Source organism: Neurospora tetraspora (genome assembly GCF_033439725.1).
Source record: "Neurospora tetraspora strain CBS 560.94 chromosome Unknown B0H65scaffold_1, whole genome shotgun sequence".
Lineage (NCBI taxonomy): Eukaryota > Fungi > Ascomycota > Sordariomycetes > Sordariales > Sordariaceae > Neurospora > Neurospora tetraspora.
Window position 1 is genome coordinate 6,488,580 of NW_026944383.1, and position 23,158 is coordinate 6,511,737.

General features: G+C 53.3%; 7 protein-coding genes across 7 annotated transcripts; 4 read left to right on the forward strand and 3 right to left on the reverse strand.

Annotated features, from left to right (window-relative positions):
• Window positions 1–57: 57 nt before the first annotated feature.
• B0H65DRAFT_57662 (FMN-dependent dehydrogenase-domain-containing protein) lies at window positions 58–2,356 on the forward strand. The gene is made up of 4 exons (XM_062830665.1): window positions 58–257; window positions 320–1,681; window positions 1,751–1,824; window positions 1,955–2,356. Exons 1-4 carry the CDS (start codon window positions 221–223, stop codon window positions 2,042–2,044), a joined length of 1,563 nt encoding a protein of 520 aa, XP_062687145.1. The 5' UTR covers window positions 58–220; the 3' UTR covers window positions 2,045–2,356.
• A 4,872-nt stretch (window positions 2,357–7,228) lies between these two features.
• On the forward strand, window positions 7,229–8,450 carry B0H65DRAFT_417172 (uncharacterized protein; the record flags this gene model as incomplete). The annotated part of the gene is made up of 4 exons (XM_062824073.1): window positions 7,229–7,371; window positions 7,440–7,867; window positions 7,927–8,051; window positions 8,112–8,450. 4 exons carry the CDS (start codon window positions 7,229–7,231, stop codon window positions 8,448–8,450), a joined length of 1,035 nt encoding a protein of 344 aa, XP_062687146.1.
• Window positions 8,451–9,446: 996 nt separating this feature from the next.
• On the reverse strand, window positions 9,447–10,974 carry B0H65DRAFT_57802 (uncharacterized protein). Its single transcript, XM_062830715.1, has 2 exons — window positions 10,766–10,974; window positions 9,447–10,699 (listed from the first exon to the last, which is right to left on the reverse strand). The coding sequence occupies exons 1-2, from the start codon at window positions 10,795–10,797 to the stop codon at window positions 9,541–9,543; spliced, it is 1,191 nt and encodes a 396-aa protein (XP_062687147.1). The 5' UTR covers window positions 10,798–10,974; the 3' UTR covers window positions 9,447–9,540.
• Window positions 10,975–11,196: 222 nt separating this feature from the next.
• B0H65DRAFT_57823 (nucleophile aminohydrolase) lies at window positions 11,197–12,658 on the forward strand. The gene is made up of 3 exons (XM_062830720.1): window positions 11,197–11,475; window positions 11,600–11,747; window positions 11,839–12,658. Exons 1-3 carry the CDS (start codon window positions 11,446–11,448, stop codon window positions 12,465–12,467), a joined length of 807 nt encoding a protein of 268 aa, XP_062687148.1. The 5' UTR covers window positions 11,197–11,445; the 3' UTR covers window positions 12,468–12,658.
• A 550-nt stretch (window positions 12,659–13,208) lies between these two features.
• B0H65DRAFT_415250 (glucosamine-fructose-6-phosphate aminotransferase) lies at window positions 13,209–15,655 on the reverse strand (the record flags this gene model as incomplete). The annotated part of the gene is made up of 4 exons (XM_062823974.1): window positions 13,209–13,429; window positions 13,496–15,069; window positions 15,136–15,367; window positions 15,508–15,655. 4 exons carry the CDS (start codon window positions 15,653–15,655, stop codon window positions 13,209–13,211), a joined length of 2,175 nt encoding a protein of 724 aa, XP_062687149.1.
• A 3,634-nt stretch (window positions 15,656–19,289) lies between these two features.
• On the reverse strand, window positions 19,290–21,260 carry B0H65DRAFT_57863 (P-loop containing nucleoside triphosphate hydrolase protein). The gene is made up of 4 exons (XM_062830737.1): window positions 20,726–21,260; window positions 20,280–20,666; window positions 19,740–20,196; window positions 19,290–19,669 (listed from the first exon to the last, which is right to left on the reverse strand). The coding sequence occupies exons 1-4, from the start codon at window positions 20,931–20,933 to the stop codon at window positions 19,549–19,551; spliced, it is 1,173 nt and encodes a 390-aa protein (XP_062687150.1). The 5' UTR covers window positions 20,934–21,260; the 3' UTR covers window positions 19,290–19,548.
• A 543-nt stretch (window positions 21,261–21,803) lies between these two features.
• B0H65DRAFT_57928 (beta-lactamase superfamily domain-containing protein) lies at window positions 21,804–23,103 on the forward strand. The gene is made up of 2 exons (XM_062830754.1): window positions 21,804–22,825; window positions 22,888–23,103. The coding sequence occupies exon 1, from the start codon at window positions 21,938–21,940 to the stop codon at window positions 22,796–22,798; it is 861 nt and encodes a 286-aa protein (XP_062687151.1). The 5' UTR covers window positions 21,804–21,937; the 3' UTR covers window positions 22,799–22,825; window positions 22,888–23,103.
• The last annotated feature ends 55 nt before the right edge of the window (window positions 23,104–23,158 follow it).

Here is a 23,158-nt window from a genome sequence, read left to right on the forward strand (position 1 = left end):
CCAACCAACCACATACGTACGGGGAGGCGATTGACGCGATTCACAGCAGGAAGAACCCCGCGTGACCGGACGGCTAAGATGGAAGAATCCCACCTAATCTCGAGTCTTCTCAAGCCCTACATATAGCAATGGCATTATGGTTTTCAGCTAGATCTTGTGTTCTGTTATCTTTGACCTTCATCGTGTTCTGTTGTTACTAAGTCCAGCTCAGCCAGCGACAATGACTAAACCACCAAAAGTGTTTACGGCAGAGGAAGGTATGTAATGGAGACTCACCTCACCCATCCTTCTACAGACCCAATACTTACCTCTTGAACAGTTGCCAAACATCGATCGCCAGAGAGCTGCTGGGTGGTCCTCTACGGCAATGTCTACGACGTAACCGAATTTCTGCCCTCCCATCCAGCCGGCGACAAGATCATCCTCCAGCTCGCCGGCCGCGATGCCACGACCGAGTACGACCCGATTCACCCGCCGGGCACGCTTGAGGAGAACCTCAAGCCAGAGGCCAAGTTGGGCATTATCGACGCCCAATCGCTAGCCAAGCTTCACCAGAAAGAGAGCGAAGCCCGCGCAAAGGCGACCGGCTCAGCCATGGGCACCACCACGCACACCACCTCAGCCCAGCAATCCGAAAAGTCTGCACCGCCGCCGCTCCACACCCTCCTCAACCTCGACGAGATCGAAGCAGCAGCCAAGTCCCAGGTCTCCAAGAAGTGCTGGTCCTACTACTTCTCCGCCGCCGACGACCTCTACACCAAGGCCCACAACACCCGCGCCTTCCGGGACATCCTCCTGCGCCCGCGCGTCTTCGTCGACTGCACGAAGGCCGACACCTCCACCACCCTCCTAGGCCACAAAGTCGGCACGCCGCTGTACGTCTCGCCCGCGGCGCTCGCCCGCCTTGCGCACCCGGACGGCGAAGCCGGCATCGCCAAGGGCATCTCCTCGTTCGGCGCCATGCAGCTAGTCAGCAACAACGCGTCCATGACGCCCGAGCAGATCGTGGCCGAGGCCAAACCGGGGGCCGTCTTCGGCTGGCAGCTGTACGTGCAGACGACGCGATCCAAGTCCGAAGCGATGCTGGCGCGCATCAACAAGCTGCGCGACCACTTCAAGTGCATCGTCCTGACCCTCGACGCGCCGCAGCCGGGTAAGCGCGAGCACGACGAGAAGTCCAACCTCGAAGCCGCCGGCGAGTTTGTCGAATCCGCCAGCAACGCCAAGACGGACGCCGAAAAGAAACCCGGCGGCGGCGGCGTGGGCCAGCAGCTGTTCTGGGGCACCGCGGCCGACTTGACGTGGGAGACGACGCTTCCGTGGCTGGCCAAGCATACCGATTTGCCGATTGTGCTGAAGGGCATCCAGACCCATGAAGATGCGTATCTGGCGGCGCAGTATGCGGGGAAACACCCGGGCACCGTGAAGGCGATTATCTTGTCGAATCATGGCGGAAGGGCGCTGGATACGGCGCCGCCGGCGGTCCATACCTTGCTGGAGATCAGGAAGTACTGCCCGGAGGTGTTTGGGGCGGTCGAGGTGTGGATTGATGGCGGGGTCAAGAGGGGGACGGATGTGGTGAAGGCGTTGTGTTTGGGAGCGAAGGCGGTGGGTGTGGGGAGGGCGGCGCTTTGGGGACTTGGGGCGGGTGGGTGGCAGGGTGTTGAGAGGACTTTTGAGAGTAAGCACTCCCTTTTGGTGTTTCACACACGATGTGGATATGCTGACACTTTGCCAACACAACAAACAGTCCTTCAGCAGGAGATCATTACTTGCATGAAGCTCTTGGGAGCAAAGACGGTGGATGATCTTGGCCCACGACTCGTAAGTCTGCCCGTTTTTTTCGGCACATTCATATGTTCTCCCTTGCGCCCCTTTTCCATGATAATGAAAGCAGATCTTTGCCCTCCATCACATGGCATCTTTTCATGAGCTCTCTAACTCGGCCACACAGATCAACACCAGAATAGTCGAACGAGACATCTATGATGGGGACGCCGGTCTTGACAAAAACGGGTTGTGGACATCTCGTGCCAAGCTCTGAGCTGAGAGAGTAAGCGCTAAAAGTGAAGTATCTAAAAGTATCCGTCTCAAGGGAACAAAGGAAAGGGAGTTTGCGCGCGTGATGGTGTATACCTACCCCAGGTCTTGGCAACGATGGGGCCGATCCTGGGGAAGCGGGGGCGGAGCCTGGCACACCTTGTGAGTGGCATCTGATGGGCCCAGAGGGCTGAAATATTTCCAAAATGTGAGGTGTTTGTAACCGAGCATCCGAGGTCAAAAAATATATATGATTCTTTTTGACACGTGGGTTGGTGGGGGCCATTCCAAAAACCAAGTGCGGAGAGAGAGCCATACGGTGAGATTTAGTTTGCCATAGATCTCCAAACTGTAACGCTTCAAGAGCCGTGTTTCTCTCCACCACTGTGTACACTATGGAGAGAGACGTCGGACGAACCAATGGAGAATTGCGGACTTTGTGTCCGCTGTCCGGTAGCTGTACGTTGTTTCATGGTTGTGAGGATCCCCGAGATGGAGATGCGGAGAGCCATTACGCAGTGCTGTGAACCCTTTTGAGTCGGGCGATTTGAATTCCTGAAATGGTCACGCTGGCGATCTTTGAGTGATCAACAAATCACGATGCTCCCGTCTAACACAAAGGTAGACGATGGTGATATCGCAACGACGAGAAGAAGCATGTTTGCGTGTCTTTCTGTATCTGTCCTTGTGTTTTGGCCACAGAGACGGCACTATAATAGACCAGTCGTCACTGTGGTCTTATGCCGGCAGTCGTAAGCTCAAGTTTGGACTCGATCTGCTTCGCAAAACTTGGCTTCGATATGCCGTATCTAGGCACGCAGGTACTTGTGTTTCAAGATCAACGGTGCCCTTTGTGGGTATCTACCTCCCAAGGGCAAGATAAGCATTTTAAGCAGATGGCGAGAGACAGTGTTGTGGGTTAACTCAACCCATCTGCACAGAGCGCCTCAAGGTTGGATTGGCGAAAAGAACGGAACATGCCACGCTCGTGAGACCGGCAGAAGGGTTCCTTACGTCGTCACCGTCCTCGTCGTCAACCGCCGTGGCGTATCGATAACGAGCCTTGACGCTTCTAGCCCGCGCGTTTAACATGGCGCCAAAGCTGCTGTCCACCATCTTGCCTACCCTCCGTTTATCGGACATTCGCTATCGGAGATGGTGCAACGCTCGGATTCAAAGAAGCGACTGTTACGGAGATGGATGACATGGCAATCCAGAAACTGTCCGTGTTGCAACTGCACTGTCAGTGTAACTCGTCTGGTAGGATGCCATTCTTCCCGATCCCGTCTTGGGTGCCTTTTTTCTTCAGAAAACCTGGTGAGGCAATTTGACAGTGCATCATATCTCGGCGAAGCTGACCATCTTGGTCTTAGCTCCCGAGTATTCCGTCCATCCGCTGGAACGTTAAGATCAGGGGTCCAACAAAAAAGGAGGTTGCGTTGGTGGCGAGGGATGTGCCCTCAATGTGCCAGAAGGTTGCAGTTCTGGGATGTTCAGACTTGAACCGTTCTGGGTGCCTCGAAGATGGTCGCAAGAAACCCTAAAACATCCCATCGTCTGTATGAAGGGTCTTTTTCTTGATGCTATTCATGCTGTCTTCGATTGGGTTTTGGTGTTGATGTACACACGTTGAAGAGTCGGAGCTTGGGCCACCAGTCAGGCAAAGTGCGAATGGCAGCTGCATGATAGGAGCTGGTGGCTTACGCCGTTGGATTTTTTTCATGCACATCATCAGTGCAGGAAAAGCTGCGTTAGATTCATTATCAGATGGGGCCAGCCGTCCTAGTTACTGACAAGGCCGTGCCTTGCGGTGATATTGTGAAGACTGAAGAGGTCGTTGCGCAACGAGTCAACTGACATGGCGCTTGGCTTGTTCCGAATCTTGTACTTCCTCACGCCAGAACTGATACCAATGAATAACGGAAGCTGCTTCCTTGAGCAAAAAAGGATTCGAAGAGAACTTTGCTGGGTAGTTGTGGTCAAAGACAAAGAGGTAGAGTTCGTTAGTCGATTGTTTCTTGAGTTCGCTGGCCGTAGCGATTCGTTGACCAAAGGGCCTCTTTTCATTCTAGAGATCTTCGATTGAGGTATCTACTGCTGCAGTCTTTCCTGGTCAAGTGGCTGGAGGGACAGTTGGACAGGCGGGAGGCAAGGACAGCCGCGAGGTGTCACAGGGTTTTCGAGATCTGGTTGGCTGTTGACTAAAATTCCCATCTAGACGGGAAGGTGGGCAAGGGTGGGGCAGCCACAAAGGGCCGAAAGATCACGCGGTAGTCAGCCGAAGGTCGAAAATCCAGATTTTCTGGCATCAGTGCACACTGCACTCAGCAAATGGAATCCCATGAGGGAGGCCCTAGACAACGGCCGCGCCTACGGAAAGGCTCCCGTAAATTGATGGAGAGGTTCAGTGCCGGGTTGCCTGTCGTTGTTGGTCTTGAATTGCCGGCCTGCCGTCAGGCCCGGTAATGAAAAGTTCGTGTCGCGGACAAAGGCGTCGTTTATATCATCCATTGGAATTCTCTATTGTTCCTTCCGGAGATCTGGTACAGGTCACGGTGCGGATGGAGGCCCGGAACCGTCCGTTGGCACTCTGAAAAGCCGGCCATCCTGTCATTTCGTCGTGAGCCAATCCGCATCCGGAACCCATCTAAGTCAACCGATTGGGCATAGCTCCACCAATATCGATTTTGGTTTGAACCATTGACAATGAATTGTTTGAAAATAATAATTCTTGGAGGTCTCCCAAAAGGCTGGAGTGGCCTCGAAGTTTACCACCGTCGTAGAAGCAGTAGGCACAAATAGTTTCTTTGGCTAGCCGCAAAGCAAAGGTGCCCGCCAAGTCGCATAGTAGTTGCAGACGAGGTTGTATCGCTCGCTCGAATTGGAGATCAGGACCTGACTTGGCTTCAATCCTTTTGCATGTGAGAATCGCTCATGGCCATCAGGCCAGTCCTTTGGAAGTTGACCTTTGGCCTCATTCGTAGGACGAGAGACTCTCTCTGGCGGTTTGGCTTTTGCGGCTTCTTGACGTTCGGGTGTTCTGCGTCGTTTTCTTGTCCCGTTGTTCGATGTTCTGATATCGTCTGATAGTCGAGGTTGTCATCCAAAACTGATGGAACAGTGAGAGAGGTCCCGGCGAGCTCCAATTTTCATATGCTCCATAATTTGTGCAAGAGGAGCCGAGGGCGTGACCGAAAATTGAGTGGCGTTGCAGGGGTCGACACACCGGAGCACTTCGACCCCTGGCACTAAGGTACCCCAGGGTATGCGGGGCAAGAGTTGATCCCGTCCTCTTCTGGCAAGTCACCGCCGACGGAAATCTCCAACGATCGTTTTCAAGCTTGGAGCTTATTCTAACCTTATTTGGCATCAGTTGATATCCCTCGTCTTTCCATGACAAATCGGATTCTGCTCTTTGAGAGTTCAACTGATCAGACATCCAGACGTTTACAGACAATTGCTGATGTTGGCAACATGAATCGGAGACAAAAGGGAATGCCTGCTGTCGAACCTCTCAGGTAACGACAGGCTGTGTCTAGTACCCGCTTTGGGCATTCATTACCGTATGATTGTAAAGTCGCAATGAGCAACAACGCTCCGGTATGCCGCATCCCTCGACGAGGCCGAGACTGAAGGTCGTCTCGAGAGCGTTTGGTCAAAATATGCCCTGTGGTCGGGTGAATGACGCAGGGAACACCGCTCCGGCCGAGCTCCAAAAGTCACGATGTGCGCCATGGAGTGTCTTCCCGCGGTGAGCACCGGCCTCCATGGCTCACCTGAGCAGCGCAAAGTCTCCGATGAGCATCAAAACACCTTCCGGACAAGGCACCAAAGAAGCAAGAGAGGGTGTTCTTCCTCTCCACCTTCCTCCACATGCATCCACTTCCCCCGCATTCGCATCTGGTTGGGTTCCCCGGCGTCCTGTCTGGAGGACGGAGATGGGGCCAGGGAGGCAAGTCGGGAGGTTGCGAAATGAGATGCTTTGGCCTGCTTGGCCACCTTGGCATCTCTTTCAACACGAGTCCGAGAGGGTTCCATCAAAAAGGCGTCCAGAACACTGGGCAGATAACTCAAAGAAAAGACAGCAGCATCGTGAACTGGCGAGCCTTTTATCAAGTGCTCATGTGCTCACATGTTTTCGACGTCATGGGCTTTACCGATCATGGCGGATAAAGAGCCAACGGGAAAGCGAGCCACGCCGTCCATCTACCGGTACTTTTCGTGTACGAGCTGGTCTCGAGAGCCAAAGAACCGACCAGAGTTGAACTGGTCAGACTGCGCAATGGACGCAAAAGGGTTAGGGTTCTGCTACAGGGACACCGCTGATCCAATGGATGGTGGTGAGCTCGCCTTGGCACAACTCGAGGTGTGGTTGGGGTGGGGGGGCTTGGGGAACCAGAAGGCGTCGGAGATACTGCTCGATGAGGCTAGTTCCATCTTCATTCATGGTTGCATGGCTCACAATTACCATGGTAGGCACATGGAGAAGTCGAGGATGCCTTCGTCAATCTCTTTGTTGGGGTGGCGCGGTGTGGTCGTTGAAGGGGGGGGCGGCGATCCCTAGACAGCTAGAACAGCACTAGCAGCGAGCTTTTTTGGCCTCTTTTTCCCTCTGTCTGAGAAAGCTGCTCGTCGATTTCCCGAGGGCAGCTACGGAGGAGCTCAAGCGAGCCAAGCAGCTTTTGGGGAAGGTGGAAGCAGGGAAGCATGGAATCCATGCAACCATCACATCCACTTCCCTTTGTGTCGAATCGCTCCTACCCGCTCCTCCCTAGTGCATCCCCCCCAGCTCGCAAGTCACTGCAACTTGAAGTCTCTTCGCAGGTTATGTGTGGACTGTGGACTGTGGCCTGGTAACATCGATGGGACGGGATACGATTATAATAACCACCTGGCCCGTTGCCCGTCTGGACCTCCCGTTTTCTGTCTGGCTCCTGCTCTCCTTTTCTCGTTTTCCTGGTTGAACTATCCGCTTTCTTTCATTCTCCTCCCTCCCGGTTGTTGCTTCTCTTCAACCAAGGAATTGTTCTCTTACACCCAATCAGTACGGTTGGCTTTGAGATCTGGGAAAGGGGATAATAGGGGTCCGCCATCCGCACTTACACCGGTTCTTTGAGTTGTTTACCGGCCAACGCCCTCACCTCCACACTCATCTCACAAAGTCGAAACCTAAGAAAACTCCTACAAGATGGATAACAAGCCCGTGTACACTCAGACGGAGAATGTCGTCGACAAGCCGCGCAAGCGTGGCTGCGCCGGCCACTGCTTGAAGTTTTGGTGGGCCTACTTGGTCGCCGTCATTGTCATCGTTGTCGTCGTCGTCCCTGTTGTGTAAGTCAAGATAATTCACATGGCCTCATTCATAAAGGTGTGTTTTGTCGCTAACAGTCATACCACAGCGTCCTTGTTGGCGTTCCCAAGATCGCTCAACAAAAGCTCGACCATGCCGAGCTCATCCTTGACAGCATCGTCATGACCAACTCCCGGGCTCAAAACTTCACCATGTCTATCAACACTGAGATCAAGAGTGACGGAAAGGTCAAGGCTACCATCGAGCCTTTCGAGGGTGTCATGTACCTTGAGGATCTGCCGGAGCACAAGCCTTTCGCCAAGGTTCACTTCCCCGAGACCACCAGCGACAAGTTCCAGATTGTCAACATTACCCAGTTTGAGATGATTGACGATATGGATGCTTTCACCACCTTCAACACCTGGCTTCTGCACAACGAGACTTTCAAGGTTACCGTCATGGGTGACACCAAGGTTCACGTCAAGGGTATCGCCAGGGCCTATGGCGTCACCTTCAAGAAGACCATTGACATGCCCGGTAAGCATTCCTTTGTCATGTTGATGTTTTGCGAACATCGTAACTAACAGGAACAACAGGCCTCCGTATGCTTGACGGAACCATCGTTACCAACACCACCGTCAACGCCACTGCTCCCAAGGGCCAGAACAACTTCTTCGGTACCGTCCAGATCCCCAACTACTCCAAGGTTGCTTTCGAGCTTGTAAGTTCAACTCTTCACTTCTTCCACTCGTTAATGATATGCTGACCTGTCGCTTCACAGGGCAATGCTACTTTCCACAACTACCTCCTTGATAAGGAAATCGGCACCGTCTATCTCGACAACCTTTCCCTCAAGCCCGGCAACGACAACGTTTATCCTATGCGCGCCACCATTGACGACCTCGGCTACGTCACCGGCCTTGCCGTGCAGAGGCCTTACTGCGACAAGCTCAACGGTGTCCTCCCCTTCAAGCTCCGCGGCAAGAGTGTCATCAACCATGGCGAAAGCCTCTCCTATATCGCCGATGCCTTGGCTACCGGAAACCAGACCGTCCAGATCGACATTCGTGGCACTGTCAAGCGCTCGATGGGTATTACGCTCGGTTGCGCCGACGCGTAAACTATCCTTACTGTCAACACGTGTTTTGATGTTCGAATACCCATGGATGGCGAGGTTACGCGGAAACATTGCCTAGTGCCAGGTTACGCACTTGGACGATCTAATTTACTTTTTCTTGAACCGCCGCATTGCGCCTGCAGTGTGTACAGGTTCACGCCGCCACTTCATTCTTGCCTTGGTTTGGATAAATAGGGGGTCATTTATGTTTTATGCTTATGTGTTTGAAGATACCATGGAATTGCACAGGGCCAGGGATGAGGAGGCACGGTTGAGATTTGAGAGAAACTGGAATGAAGAGCTTCTCTCGCAACGATTAACGCAGAGAATACTCTAACGAGTTGGAATGAATCTGACATGTGTAAGAGTGTTCATTAGCTTGCTTTGTTGCCACGACAGCAAAGAAGTAGACAAATAATAAAGAGATACCAACCATCATGCGAAACCCAATCGTGTGCTAGTGCTTGAGTGACTTAGAATGGCTTTGAAAACCTTTCAGTTAACTATGTAAACATCGCGTTCGAGGTTGTCCGATATCAAACGCATCAGCTTCTGTCCTTGCAACTCAGCTCTCGGATGCCATGCATGGAGCCTACTATGAAAAGACATGGGGTCACAATCGCTCAAAGTAACTTTGGACCTCTTCTCCGTTGTGTCTTCACCTTCATCGCACCAATTTCATGGTCTTTGTGTCTGTGTCTGAATTGCCATCGGGTATTGTTTCTAGATCGCCCTGTTTTGCAACGCCCTCATCAAGATGTAGATGTAGACATTCGTTGACAAGTCTCCATGCCAATACCTTGAGAGTCAAGAAGTGTCCGTATAGACAAAGCAGTTGCGGCAGCGCGTTGGTAGGTTGGTGCATATGGATTTGTATGAAGGTGAACCAACCCGCTCGCCTATAACGGCGAGGACCGGGCGCGAAAAAAGTGCCAGGAGTTAACATGACTGTGACAACAAGATGTATGATCGATCCGTCGCTATCAACGAACTGGCCCATCGCATACTCTTATTCCGATTTAGATCCTCTAGCCACCTCGAACTCCATACGGGCACAACGAAAACATATCAAGAATCCGGAGCGCCCCCCACCTCACGTATCAAACCTCGACTTCCTCTTCACCCCAGCCGTCGTACCAGCGCCAGCACCAGCACTCGGCGTCCCCGTCCCCGTCCCCGTCCCGCCGCTCATCCCCCCAGGATAAGCCACACTCCCCAGCGGCGTCGCGCTCCCCGTCCTACTCGCCATTCCACTACCCGTCATCGCCGTCGTGGACCCTCCACTAACAAACTCCACTCTCTCCCCCCTCTTCCTCTCACTCTCCCTCTGCATCCTCTCCTGCGTCTTGCGCAGCCGATCTCTATACGCCCACCCCGGCATGGCAGATGGATCCCATACCTCCTTGGACAGGGTGGTGGCGTATTGCTCTGCCCCAGCCGGCGGCGCCGGCGCCGCTACCTCCGCGCCCTTGTCCAAGGAGATGTCGTTTTGGGCGGCAATGTCGTCATCATCATCAAACCAAAACTCCGTCTCAACCCCCACAAACCTCATCAACTTATCCATCAACCCCGGGTTCTTCGTAGCTGCACTCTGCGCGATGCGCGAGTTGAAGTGCTGTCCCTTGGTGCGCTTGAGCTCGAGGAACTTGTCGAATTTGCTGGTTAGGCTCGCTAGGCGTTCCACCGAAGAGATGTCAGAAGGCGAAAGGGGTGGCGAGGCGGGGATGTCCATGTTGGGAAGGGCGGGGAGGGTGAGGTCCCGGAGGAGGGTGCGGGTGGTGGTGTAGGGGGATTTGGGGGGTTCTGCTGAAGGGGCAGAGGGTAAGGCGGTGGAGGAGGTGGAGGGGTCGTCGAGGAAGGACATGTCGACGTCGGAGTCGGGGTCGGGGAGGAGGGTGTTGGATGAGGCGGCTCCCGTGGGAGGGGGCATGGAGGGGCCGAGGGCTGGACCGAGGACTGGGCCTAGGGGTGTTGATGGCGAGGGGGCTGGTTGTGGTTGTTGTTGTGGTGGTGGTGGTGGTTGGTTTGAGGGCTCTGGCGGTTGTGGTGCTGATGGTTGTGAGAGTGTGCTCTCGTTGTGACCATTGGTGATTGTTGATGATGATGTCGTTACTGTGGATGGGTTAGCGACCGCGGAGGGACATCTCATTGTTGTTGGGCTCATTGCGCGGAAATTTGACTTGAGCGTGAGGGGGCGTACCGGCGTCGTTTTGTGATTGATGTGAAAAAGAGTCATTCTTGGTGTTTTGTGGCTATGAAACCCTGTCAGCTGGTGAACAACACATGCTCTGTATGCTAAGAGCTATCCATATTCTTACCACAGTCGGGGTGTCAACTTGGACATCCTCATCCTCGTCACTGCTGTCGTACGCTACAAGCGCCATGGTTGCGCTATTGTTCCAATCGGTATGGTCGTATGGGAAATAAAGAACCAGATCAATTGATGTAAAATGATCCAAGTTTCACAAGGGCGCCGTTGTTGATGAGTAGTCAAGATTGAGTTCGAGATGAAGGGTGTCACGTGCTGATGGGAGGCTCAAGGCCAAGCCTGGAACCAAAACATTCAAGACGCTCGGGCCCTCTCCTACCTTCCTGAGCTACGGCCCCACTGTTTAAAGTGGGCTGCCCGGAACAGTGACGCCAAGCCAAGCCCAACAGTGGACAGCGGGCGGGAGTGGAAGGCAGCACCTGGACGCGAAGCTGCAGGGCAGGGGATTGGAGCTCACTGGACCCGGACTGGCGCAGCCTGCCACTGCCAGCTCCTCCAGCCGCAACGTCAAGTCAACCAGGCGGAAGCTCCCCACGTCAACACCATCATCCCAAACGAACCATTCCCCGTCTATCGTTATCTTGCCATATTCAACAACAACCAACGAACCTTTCTCAGCGACCACGAACATCTCGAATAGCGACCGAGTTCTTTCGCCGAAGCCTCTCTTGTTTACGAAACGATACCCCGCATTTAGAGCAGTCTCTCGATTCCCGACTCTAGTTAACTATGGATCACCGCCCGCAAGCTTGGGGTCGTGTACGTCTTCCACCCCCCCCCCCCCCCCCCCCCCCCCCAACCCGCTGTCGCAGCAGCATTTAATACATACCTCTACCCAACATTAACGGCATGGAACTAACATGTTGCTTCACGATACTTACAGCCCAGAGACGATGTTTACGGCGCCTATGACCACTCCTACCTCCAGAACAGCGGCCCGAGGCAGGCGACACAAGCACCCATCGTGACAGGTACCTCCGTCATCGCGATCAAGTACAAGGACGGTGTAGTCATGGCCGCGGATAACCTTGGTACGTTGAATCTCACCACTCGCGACAAACCTAAATACACCCATAACGCAAACACCGTTGCTAACCCATCCCCTTCCCCCCTCCTTCACAGCCTCCTACGGCTCCCTAGCCCGCTTCCCCGACGTCAAGCGCCTGCGCGTCTTCCTCGACTCCTCCGTCATCGGCTTTTCCGGCGACGTCTCCGACATGCAATTTCTCGACCGGCACCTGACCGAGCTCTCCATCGACGAAGCGTACGAGGACCCCTCCTGCACCTCTGTCCCCAACGGCAAGGGCCACCTCAACGCCGCCAACCTGCACAAGTACCTGCAAAAGCTCCTCTACAAGCGGCGCAACGATTTCGACCCGCTTTGGAACCAGCTTCTGATCGCCGGTTTCGACGGCGACTCCAAGCCGTACCTGGCCAGCGTCGACCTGCGGGGCACTAGCTTTACGTCGCCCTCGCTGGCGACGGGCTTCGGAAGCGCGCTGGCGCAGCCTATTATGCGCCGGTATGCGGCGACGGAGGAGGATGCTGCTAAGTTGAGCCGCGAGGAGGCGGTCGAGATTATTAAGGAGTGCATGAAGGTGCTGTATTACCGCGACGCGAGGAGCTTGGATCGGTACAGCATTGCGGTTGTGACGAAGGAGGGCGTGGAGCTGAAGCAGGATGAGCAGCTTGAGAAGCAGAGCTGGGCTTTTGCTGAGCGGATTAAGGGGTATGGTACTCAGACTGTGTAAAGGTGGTCTGTAGATAGCATTGCTTAGGACAGTGGTATGGGCTCGGGGTGGTTGTAATGAGGCCTTGAGTGGAAGACAATCGAATCAATGACTAGATATCTGGTCATACGCAGATAATGAATATACAGTGGCCGTTTACTATCCTAAAACAATGGAATTTGTAGCAGAGCCGTGATATTTCTGTACCAACTGGCAACTACACAATATGGCATTGATCTGACCATCAGGTTCCGATTCCAGGCTTCTGGAGAGAGTAGCGCGTGGTTCTGTTATGATCGACTTTCTTCCCTTGAGCTGTGCAACAAATGATCAAACGGATGAAATACCCTTTCGTCACTTGCCTAGACATACATTATCAAGACAGTACCATTACTGTTACTAGCTAACTCCTTAATAACAGTCCATCACAGATCGCAAAGTACGCTTCAAACCATGAGCACAGTATCCCGGAACCCATTTGTTCCATCCCGCCGACTCCCTTGATTTCCATTTCACTTTTGACCTCCCCAACGCGCCTTGGCTTTTCGCCTTTTTCTTCCTCCTTTCCTCCCAGATCAGATGTTTGTGCTTCCCAGCCAGCAAGAAAACTCCACGCCCGCCTATAGACCAAAGCACGATGTAGATTACAAATAGGTATATCATCAAAAATCCGCTCATCAACAGAAGACCTGTCTTCCTTTGTCTCGTCGTCTCTTCGTTCGTGCAAAGTCGATCGCTCGACGACCCCTTTCATTTATCCCTTTACTCCACAGTCACCGACTTGGCAAGGTTTCGGGGGAAGTCGACATTGAGGCCCTCCATAACGGCCAACCAATAGGCGATCAACTGCAGAGGAATGACGTTCAGGATACCCTGAAGGCAGTCGACGGTCTTGGGGATCTCGATCTTGACGGCATCGCTGGTCTGGAACTCGGTGTCGCTCTCGTTGCAGATGACGACGGGCTTGCCCTTTCTGGCGACGACTATTGAAACGGTTAGCATCTTGCCTGTGAGTTTCAGTCATTCAGGGGGGAAATGTAGTAACGTACCTTGCTGGTAGGCGTTCAAGCTCTTCTTGAAGAGCTTGTCGCGGGTCAAGATCATGATGATGGGCAGGTTCTCGTCGACAAGAGCCAGTACACCGTGCTTCAGCTCACCGCTCATGACGGCCTCGCAGTGGAGATAACTAATCTCCTTAATCTTCAAGGCGCCCTCGAGAGCTGTGCTGTACTGGCTTCCACGACCAAGGAGCAGGAGAGACTTCTGGTTCCTGAACCTTTCTTCGCACAACTGCTTGATCTTCTGGTCCTGCGTGAGGACGGCCGAGATCTGCTCGCTAATCTTGCCAAGACCCTCCATGATCTCCTCGCGACGCTGCTTCTTGGAAGCGCGATCCTCACCAAGGGACAGAGCAAACATGACCATGGCAATGAACTGAGAGGTGTAGGCCTTGGTGGAGGCAACACCAATCTCAGGGCCGGCGTTGACGTGCACACCGCAGTGGGTCATCATGGAGATGGAAGAACCGACAACGTTAACAATACCAACGGTGAGGGCTCCGCGCTCCAAGCAGTACCTGAGCGCCATAAGCGAATCAGCGGTCTCACCAGACTGAGAAACAAAGACGCAGGTGTCGTCACGGAAGACGGGCGCTTCACGGTCGAGGAAATCAGACGCAAGCTCGACAGAAATGGGGATCTCGGTCAGTTCCTCAAAGATACCACGAACCGCCATACAGCTGTGGTAAGAGGTACCGCAAGCAATGAAGATAATGCGACGGCAGCGACGGATGGTGTCGATGTAGCTGCGCAAGCCACCGAGAGTAACCGTCTTGTTGGCAACGTCGAGACGACCACGCATGGTGTTGACGACGGACTCGGGCTGCTCGAAAATCTCCTTCTGCATGAAGTGTTCGAACTTGCCCTTCATAATCTCCTGAAGCTCAAGCTCAAGCGTCTGGATTGTACGGACGTTGGAACTACCATCGGCCTTTTTCAGACGGTGAATGTTGAGAGAGCCTTCGTGGATGTGGGCGATATCGTCGTCCTCGAGGTACATGACCTTCTTGGTGTGCTCGACGATGGCGGACGGGTCCGAGGAGAGGAAGAACTCGGTGGGCATGGGCATGCCATCATCGGTCATGAAGGCACGCGACTGAGAACGGTGGAGCAGAGACTTGTCGGCAGCGCCCAAAAGACCGTTGGGAGAAAGAAGGCCAGCCGCGGACTTCTTGAGAGCAACATTTTGGGAGGCAGTCTCAGCGGGCAGGGGCTGATCGTCAGCGTACTCGACATCGACGAAATCGACCTTCATGCGCTTCTGAGTCTTGACACCGATAACGAGGGGCGAACCCTTGCGAGCAGCGATGACTTCGTGAGGGTAGTGAACGCTCTTGATCAAAAGACCGTAGGCACCCTCGAGCTCGTTGATGACGGCCTTGGCGAGATCAGTGAAGCCGACAGTAGGGTGCTGGTCGTAAAGGTACTTGGCGAGCTTGGCAATGCACTCGGTGTCGGTCTCGGTTTCAAACTTGAAACCCTTGCCCTCGAGCAAAGTCTTGAGCTCCTTGTAGTTCGTGATGATGCCGTTATGAACGATCGAGAACTCCCAGTTGGGATCAGAACTGTGATTGGCTTGGTCAGAAATTGTCCGCTTTTCCAAGGCAGTTTATGCAAGTCGCAAAACTTACCGGTGCGGGTGGCAGTTGACGCGCGAAGGGGGCCCGTGGGTGGCCCAGCGAGTGTGAGCGATGCCGCAGTGGGAATCGAAGGTCTCTTCAAGATCAAGGTTCTGGCTGTCGATAAGCTCCTTCAGCTTCGCAACCTTGCCCACCTCCTTGAAGGCGAGCACCTCGTTCTTCTTGTCGCCATCGATGGCAAGACCGGCAGAGTCGTAACCGCGGTACTCGAGACGGGAAAGGCCTGAATTGGCAGAGTTAGCGGTCAGCTACCGTTGCTTCCGGGTTCGGAGCCTCGTAAATGGCGTTTCCTTGGATAAAAGGCCGGAAAAAGTTCTGGTGTTGTATAGAGAGGGACAGGACGCGCAAGCATTCATGACGTACCATTAACGAGTGTGTCTAGAATGTACTTCCTGTCCTTTTCCACCAGGTAGTTGATATAACCGAAGATGCCACTGCACAGCAAAAAGAGAATCCAGTTAGCAAAGATCTCGAGTTGAAGGGGGCTGGGTTTGCGCCTAACGTACCACATGTTGACTGATTAACCAACGAACGACGGTACCGAATAGAGGATTAGAGCTTGTTGTAGTTGTTTTGTGGAAGTCGGGTAGTGGTCGCTATCGTCTTGCGGTGAGACGGTGTACGGAGTTGTACGGGCGCGGGACCTGGATCGGGGGGGTATCAAGTATTAAAGAAACGGACAGAAGGCGAAGCGAACGTGAGGAACGTCGGGGTCAGTCGGGGTCGTTTGGAGGACGAAAGGAAGATGAATGGATAGATAGAGTAGGCCAGAAGGGCTCAAAGACTCTCGACGGCCACGGGGAGACTTGTCTTTATGGCCGAAACGGGCGGGGAGGGTGCCGGGCTCTGAGTCGTCACTTCTCTTGGCTCTCTTTGGTTCCTTCTCTTCGGTCCTCTTTTGGCATCTCTCACTGGAGACTGGCTGTGTTCAGGTCGGCCCCGTTGCCCCGTCCACGGGCAACTTGGTGGACAGCACTGGCCAGCGCTGACGGCAGGGACGGCAGGGACAGACGGCACCAATGGCATTGACCGGTTCGCTGGTGAGACTGCTGCAGGTGCAGCTTCCCAGGTGGGGCACAGGCGCACTATCGCCAAGGACAGGGGTCTCGCCCACCTGCTCGCTTCTCCTTGGCCGGCCAAACAGACAAGAAAGACCGCCAAGCTTTGTGTCCACCTGGACCGCCCGAACGGTCTCTGCGTCCCTGCCAAAATCGTCCCATGCTTCGCAATTTTTCTTTGTCCATCGCCTTTGTCTCCAGAGCTCCGCCCCATTGTCCACGGAGTGAGCGAAGTTCATAATTCCTCTGTGAGTTTGAATGTTGTGGTGATCATATAGCCCAGCGTTTCAGCGTGATACCTGTTCGGGATTGTTGTTTCGGTGGTGGCCTTGATATGGCGGGGGACGTAGCAGTTTCCAGGGCAGGACGAACGGTTTGTGATGGAGGGGTTCGGTTTGTTGTTATTGGGATTGTTGTTGTTGACTTCTACAGGTACCTTGATGTACAGACCACCCACCCACCTTAACAGTTCACTTTCATGCGATCTGGAATCTTCTTGATAACTCAATATCATGATGGCCATATCAATGACTTCTTCCTAGTGGGCTCCCCGCTAGTCAGACGGCGATTTTGTAGCCCTGACGAGTAGCTCTTACATGTGCAAAGACTCAGCTGAAGTAGCTGATGTTACCCCACCACGATATGTGTAGAAGGCCAGACCGCAAGGTACACTGCACTTCCTGACTTGTCAACTTCTTTGCACGATATCTTGTGTTTCAGCCAAACTCGAGATCGTCAAACCGGCCACAACTCTGAGCCGCTGGTGGACGCCATACTTGTCAACGGTAAACAGTTAAATGCAAGCCATTCCAGCTTTGTCATTGATGGGCGACTCTCAACGAGCAGAACGAGGCACGGGGTTCCCTTTATTGGTGGGGTCTTGATGGTTGCCCACGCAAACCTCATGCACTGCACGCACTGACATCCACGACTCGGTCACCCCAGGCCTCGAATGATAATGGAAGTAAAAGCTCTCTCCAGATGGACCGTGTCATGCTCCTGCAAGCCTTCGATATCTCTACCTTCTCACCGCCTTGCCGGGTCCCCTCACCTTCCGATAAGTGTGAGCACGTAATCCCAAATTCCGGTGTTTATGCTGTGTCGATGTTTTCAGGGGTTTCACGGCAATGGCGGTGGAGAGCCTCGTTCGTAACAGTGGGCCGAACAAGGGGGGCAGCCCGGCCAGCACCCGTTCAAGCCCTCCGCGACGTCACTGTCTGCTTGCCCTTCGCGTATGACGCGCGCCATCCAATCTTCAAGCCCGGCGATCGACCGTGGCATCCTTTCCGAAATGTGCGGGATAACAGATAAACATACGGGGTACGGGGGCGCCATCACGCGGTTAGTGTCGATCAACCCCTGACATACTCAGCCTCCCGAACCCGGGACGGAGCAGAACAACGACAACAACAAACAACCCTTCCCCAAGGCATAAACTACCGGGACCCTAGTGTCGGCCTTTCTTCGTTCCCAGGCGCCCTCAAGATCCATAAAATTTTCCTTGGGTACTCTTCACACGAGCATACGGCTTGCCGCCGGGTCGCTAGCCGAATTTCCAAGCAACAGAAGAGGAAGTCATCATCCTTTAGGAGCCCACTTTTTACGGCTGTGACACGGGACCCCTTTCCACGGGCACAAGGAGGACCATCCAGGCCGCTAAAAAAAAGTGGAAAACGAGCACCATATTCGGCCGCCGGTCGGGATGCGCTATTCTTAGCAACCCATGATATCTTTGCTCCCAGAATGCCGGGTCGTTCATATGCTGGGCGCACGAAACTCTCCCCAAAAGAAACACGATGTCACAAGGAATTCACTAGTTCTCGGGTTGATGGACTTCATCCATACCTTTCTGTAAACGCCATGTTTAGCGACCACAACTGAAAGAGAAATACGAGCAACGTCCGCGGTCCATATTTCCCTTTTCGATTCTCTGACCAGCCATTTCACAACCCGCTTCGGCTTACTTTGCCCTTGGTGCAATTTCAGAATACGGCTGCGCCTTGGCCAAAGGCGGCAAGCTCTCACTCTATATCACTCACATGGCAACAACACTAACATCTAGCCTCAAGGTTGGTGATGCTAGCGTTACTCACCACATCGAAAACTCGGTTGGATATTCCAACCTCGAGAATAATTATTCCCAGAGAGGCCCTTATTCACGGAATAGCCGCTCTACCATTGCCATTACCACTACCAATCGGCCATGCTACCTCGTATCGTGTTGATCCGCCCGCCGGCGGCGCCTTTCACACTACAACCCATCCCAGCCACTGAGCCGCATAGCACTATCTGTTCCATCACATCACAAAAGGTAAAGTGCACGTTGGCAAGTTGCAAGCTGAGCATCTCCGATTTTCTTTTACGTGTATTGAGGTAAGTAGGTACCTCTAGGTAGGGGGAAAAGATGTCTCGGGTCGATCCATCTTCATAAGGCAACCAGAGCGATATGGGACCATGAAAACATGCGGAGAAGTGGCACAAAGTCAAAAGTCACATACATACAGATATCATTGACAAAAAGATGTTTGACCGGGAAACTTGATACTACCACCGCGGAGTTCGGCTTCCTCAGTCCTTTGCTACTTTGCTAGGACAGGAATCCGACATGTGAGTGTGTGAGAGGAAAGGCAGGTAAATAAGCCTCGTTGCCTTATTACCAGCAAACAGACAATCTTCCCTTTTAACTTTTACCTTCCTTCTACCTTTCCCTTCCGCTGGTCCATATACCATATATATAAACCACTCCACAAGGTTGATTGCTGGGATTGCACAACAAACCGGAAAACCAAGCCCACACGCGTGCCGTCGACCAGCGCCGGAAAGCTGCATGGCGGTGGTGAAAGCGGTGATACTTTACTAATGCTGTGGGATGAGGTAACGGTGGCTCGGGTGGTCAGCCCATTAGTTTTTGTGTTTGCTTACTACCTCGGGATGGGACACCTCCATAGCACCGCGGAAATCATCTGGTCGTAGACGGATGATGTGTATAATGATTTTGTTTAACTAAGTCATTGGAGTAGGGTACGAGCAAAAATGCAAGCATTAGGGCATGTATCGCTTACTGCCCAGGACGGACCACTGCCAAGCTTCACCCCAAGATTCAAGGTAGAGGGAACTGCGCCATAAGCCATCAAATAGTCATTCTGACGCCCTTTCTGCGGGCATCGTGGTACTCGCTTGTGTACAAATTACAGCTGAAAGGTCGCTCATCATCTTCCTCCCCCTTGCATCTAAGAAGGGCGCAAAGTCTTCTATGTCCGCGTCTAAGATGGTTCGTCACTGTTGTTGTTCAACCGCCACTACCTCCTCTCTCTCAACCCCCCATCCTCCAATTACGGCAGGCTTATTATAGCTTCTGGTATTCGAGCTTGCCCTCAAGCTTCTTGGCCTCGGCAACCTTGCGCACCGCCTTGTTGAAGTCGTCTTGGTTGATCGCATCGCGGTAATCCTTGATCGCAAACAGACCACTGTGTAGAACAAAGGAGTTAGCAAGGAGTTGGCTGGTCGGTGTGTTATCGCAGGGAAATATTGACTTACGCTTCAGTAACCACGTTGCGCAAATCCGCACCGTTCAAGCCGTCACTCATCTTCACAACACTCTCGTAGTCGATATCGCCCTCAATCACCACACCGGAGGCGTGGATCTTGAGAATCTCCAGACGACCGACCTCATTCGGCAGAGGGATCTCGATCTTGCGATCTAGACGACCGGCACGCAGCAAAGCGGGGTCGAGGGTATCGGGGCGGTTCGTCGCCATAATGATCTTGGTCTTGCCGAGATAGTCGAAACCGTCGAGCTGGTTGAGGAGCTCCATAAGTGTACGCTGGATTTCTCTGTCGGCAGATGTACCCTCGCTAAAACGCCTGCCACCGATAGCGTCGATCTCGTCCATGAAGATGATGCAGGGCTCGTGTTCCTTGGCATAGCCGAACATTTCGCGAATAAGTCGGGCGGATTCACCAATGTACTTGTCGACGATGGCGGAGGAGACGACTAGAGGAGCGCAGTGTGTGTTAGTGACCTATGTTCGAGTGATGTCGTCGCTACAAATGTTAGGTATAGATGGGCAAGCTTACCCTTCAAGAAGTTTGTCTCCAAGCTGCTCGCGACAGCTCTGGCTAGTAGCGTCTTTCCGGTACCTGGGGGGCCATAGAGGAGGACACCCTTGGGAGGCTTGATACCGACTCGCAAGAACAGCTCTGGGTTCTTGAGGGGCAGTTCGATAACCTCTCTGAGCTCACGAATCTGGTCGTTGAGACCGCCGATACCCGCGAAGCTGACTTGTCCGGGATCCTCGAGGGACATGTTGTATACTAGCGGGTCGACCTCGCGGGGAAGCATGCGCATGATGGTGAGGGTCGTCATATCGAGCGCCACACGTGTTCCCTGCTTGAGCTTCGCCTTGTCGACCTTTGATCGGCAGCCGACAACGTATCTCGGGCCGGAGGAGGCCTTGACAATAACTGTCGCATGGTGAGTTAGCGATGGTTTCCAGATAATGGATGAAGGGTGCAAGACGTACACCTCTCATCGTCCAGTTGCTTGAGGACCTCGCCAATGATTTGGCCGACACTTTGCAACGCCTTGATGTTCTCTTCTGTTTGGTCGTACTCCTTTTGTAGCCCCTTAAGCTCTAGACGCAAGTTCTTGAGCTTCGCCTCCCACTCTCGCGACTCGATCAGCTTCGCCTTGAACGAGGCCAAGGCATGCTGGCGCTCCTGGTCCGCCATTATTATGGAGATAATGCGACGACTGGCGGTTTGTTTAGGTGGGGGAAAGGTGACGTCAGGCTGTGTTGGGGCGCGGGCTTGGTCGACTGTTTATCGGGGTCGTGGGTAGACCGGTAAGTTCGCAGGCCGAAGAACTCGGATATGGCAGATGAAATGGTTTGTTTGATGGGTGAACTGGTTCCAGATTGGGTTGTTGTGTTGATGCAACTGAACGGTCGGCAGGCGGGCAATGGGCTGGCGTTGACGCACGGACGGAGGTACGTATTGATGGAGCTTACCTCAAGCTCTCGTTGCCTTGGGCGGGTGGGTCCATTGCATTGTCGCATTCCGCCCCAGCTGAGGATGAAGTTGTGAATGCAACTGGCCCGAGCGCTCAAGTGTTGGAGCTCGCGGGGTTCTCATTCCTTATCCGTTATCAGCTTATCTTATCTCTGCCCATCACGACGACACTGGACTACAACGCACTTTCCTCTCATGACATGCCAGACACTTCCACTTTGCACAAATTTCCTTACCAAAATTGAGGAATCTTCTGCCATTTTCAAATTCTCCAATTGTCAATTTTCCACCTTGATATCAAACCTCTTAACCTTTCATGGTCAACTTTTCCCACTGTCACTTTCAGGGTGGTCCAGCATGATCATCGATTGGCTTCCGGACCGGCCAGTGAGCCGATGTACGATTGACGTCGACTTCCTCCACGCCTCTTGCAACTCCTGCCATTTCGATGCCTGAACCTTGAACCATCATCCGATATTCGGTTTGGAGAACTGCTGCGGAGAACATGGTCACTGCGGCGCCGTTGCTCATGATGCCCACATTACGCACTGATGAGGGATCGATATCTCCGGTTCAACATAACTATTTATGTTCTGCTGATCGAATGTCCTAAAACACGCACATTTCGGTCGGCTTGATGAGCATCATAAGAGACTCGTGTACTTTCACGGCTACCAGACTTCGACATAAAAGGTGATTGTCCACGGCGCCTGATCTCTCTCAACATGCCCTCGACACAAGCCTCGTTTGATTACCCCCTCAGCATTACCAACATTGGTACAGCTACCGCCTTGATCCATCTTGGTGAGCCAAGCAGTCCAAACCGTATCAACCTCATCACAGACCCCGTGTTCGGTCCCGGTGGTACCCAAATCGAGTATCGCGGTCTTGTCATCAATAAGTCCGACTCCCCAGCCTTGACTCTCGACCAGCTCCCTCCCATCGATGCTGTTCTACTCAGCCATGAAGATCATCCGGATAACCTAGATGAGCTCGGCCGACGCCTCCTTGATGGTCGGAGGGTGCTCACCACCAGAGACGGCGCTTCTCAACTAGCTCCACGTCCAGGAGTACGGGGCCTTAAGAACTGGGAAACTGTCTGTCTTGACCTTGGAGGTGAGGGAAAGGCGCGGAAGTTGGAAGTAACAGCCACTCCATGCAAGCACTTACCTGGTGGTCAGGTAGTGGGCTTCATTGTCAGCTCTCCAGACGGGGCATTTGGAACACAGCCTGACGGTCGTCCGAATGCGATATACTTCTCCGGAGACACGATACATCTCGAAGAGCTTGGCAAGATGAAGGAAAAATATCACATTGCCGTGGCGATGCTGAACATCGGAAAGGCTACGGTATCCTTGCCCGGCGGAGGTGCCGATGGGGGAGGCCCGCTACAGATCACCATGGGCGGTGACCAGGCCGCGCAGTTGGCCAAGGATATCGGAGCCGATGTTATTGTGCCGCTGCACTTCGAGTCATGGAGTCACTTTATGGAATCAGGGACCCAGCTAGCGAATGACTTTGCAAAGGCAGGAGTGGAGGATAGGGTGCTTTGGCTGAAGCGAGGCGTGGAGACCAAAATTGTTTGAGTATTCCACGAACTGGGAAACATACAGGTAGGTTTACCCGTCAGGGCAGCCCACGCATTGCTATGTCGTCCTGAAACCTAACAAAAGAGATTCTCGCAGTGATTATAGAAGAAACAATGAATGATTCACAAGGGCCATAACACCGCGACACCATCATAACTCATCAAGACAAAAAGAAAGTGTTTCCATTCGTCATGACCTCGTAGCCCGCGTGCGCTGCTAACCAAATGTGGCCCTCGATCAAATCCAACCGAAGCAACAAAATATCAATCCTAAAACACCTTGTCATAAGTGTCATCATGCTCGAAATCTGCTCCATCCCCTTCACCCAGGCGGGGCATTAGAAGGACCCCGTTTGTC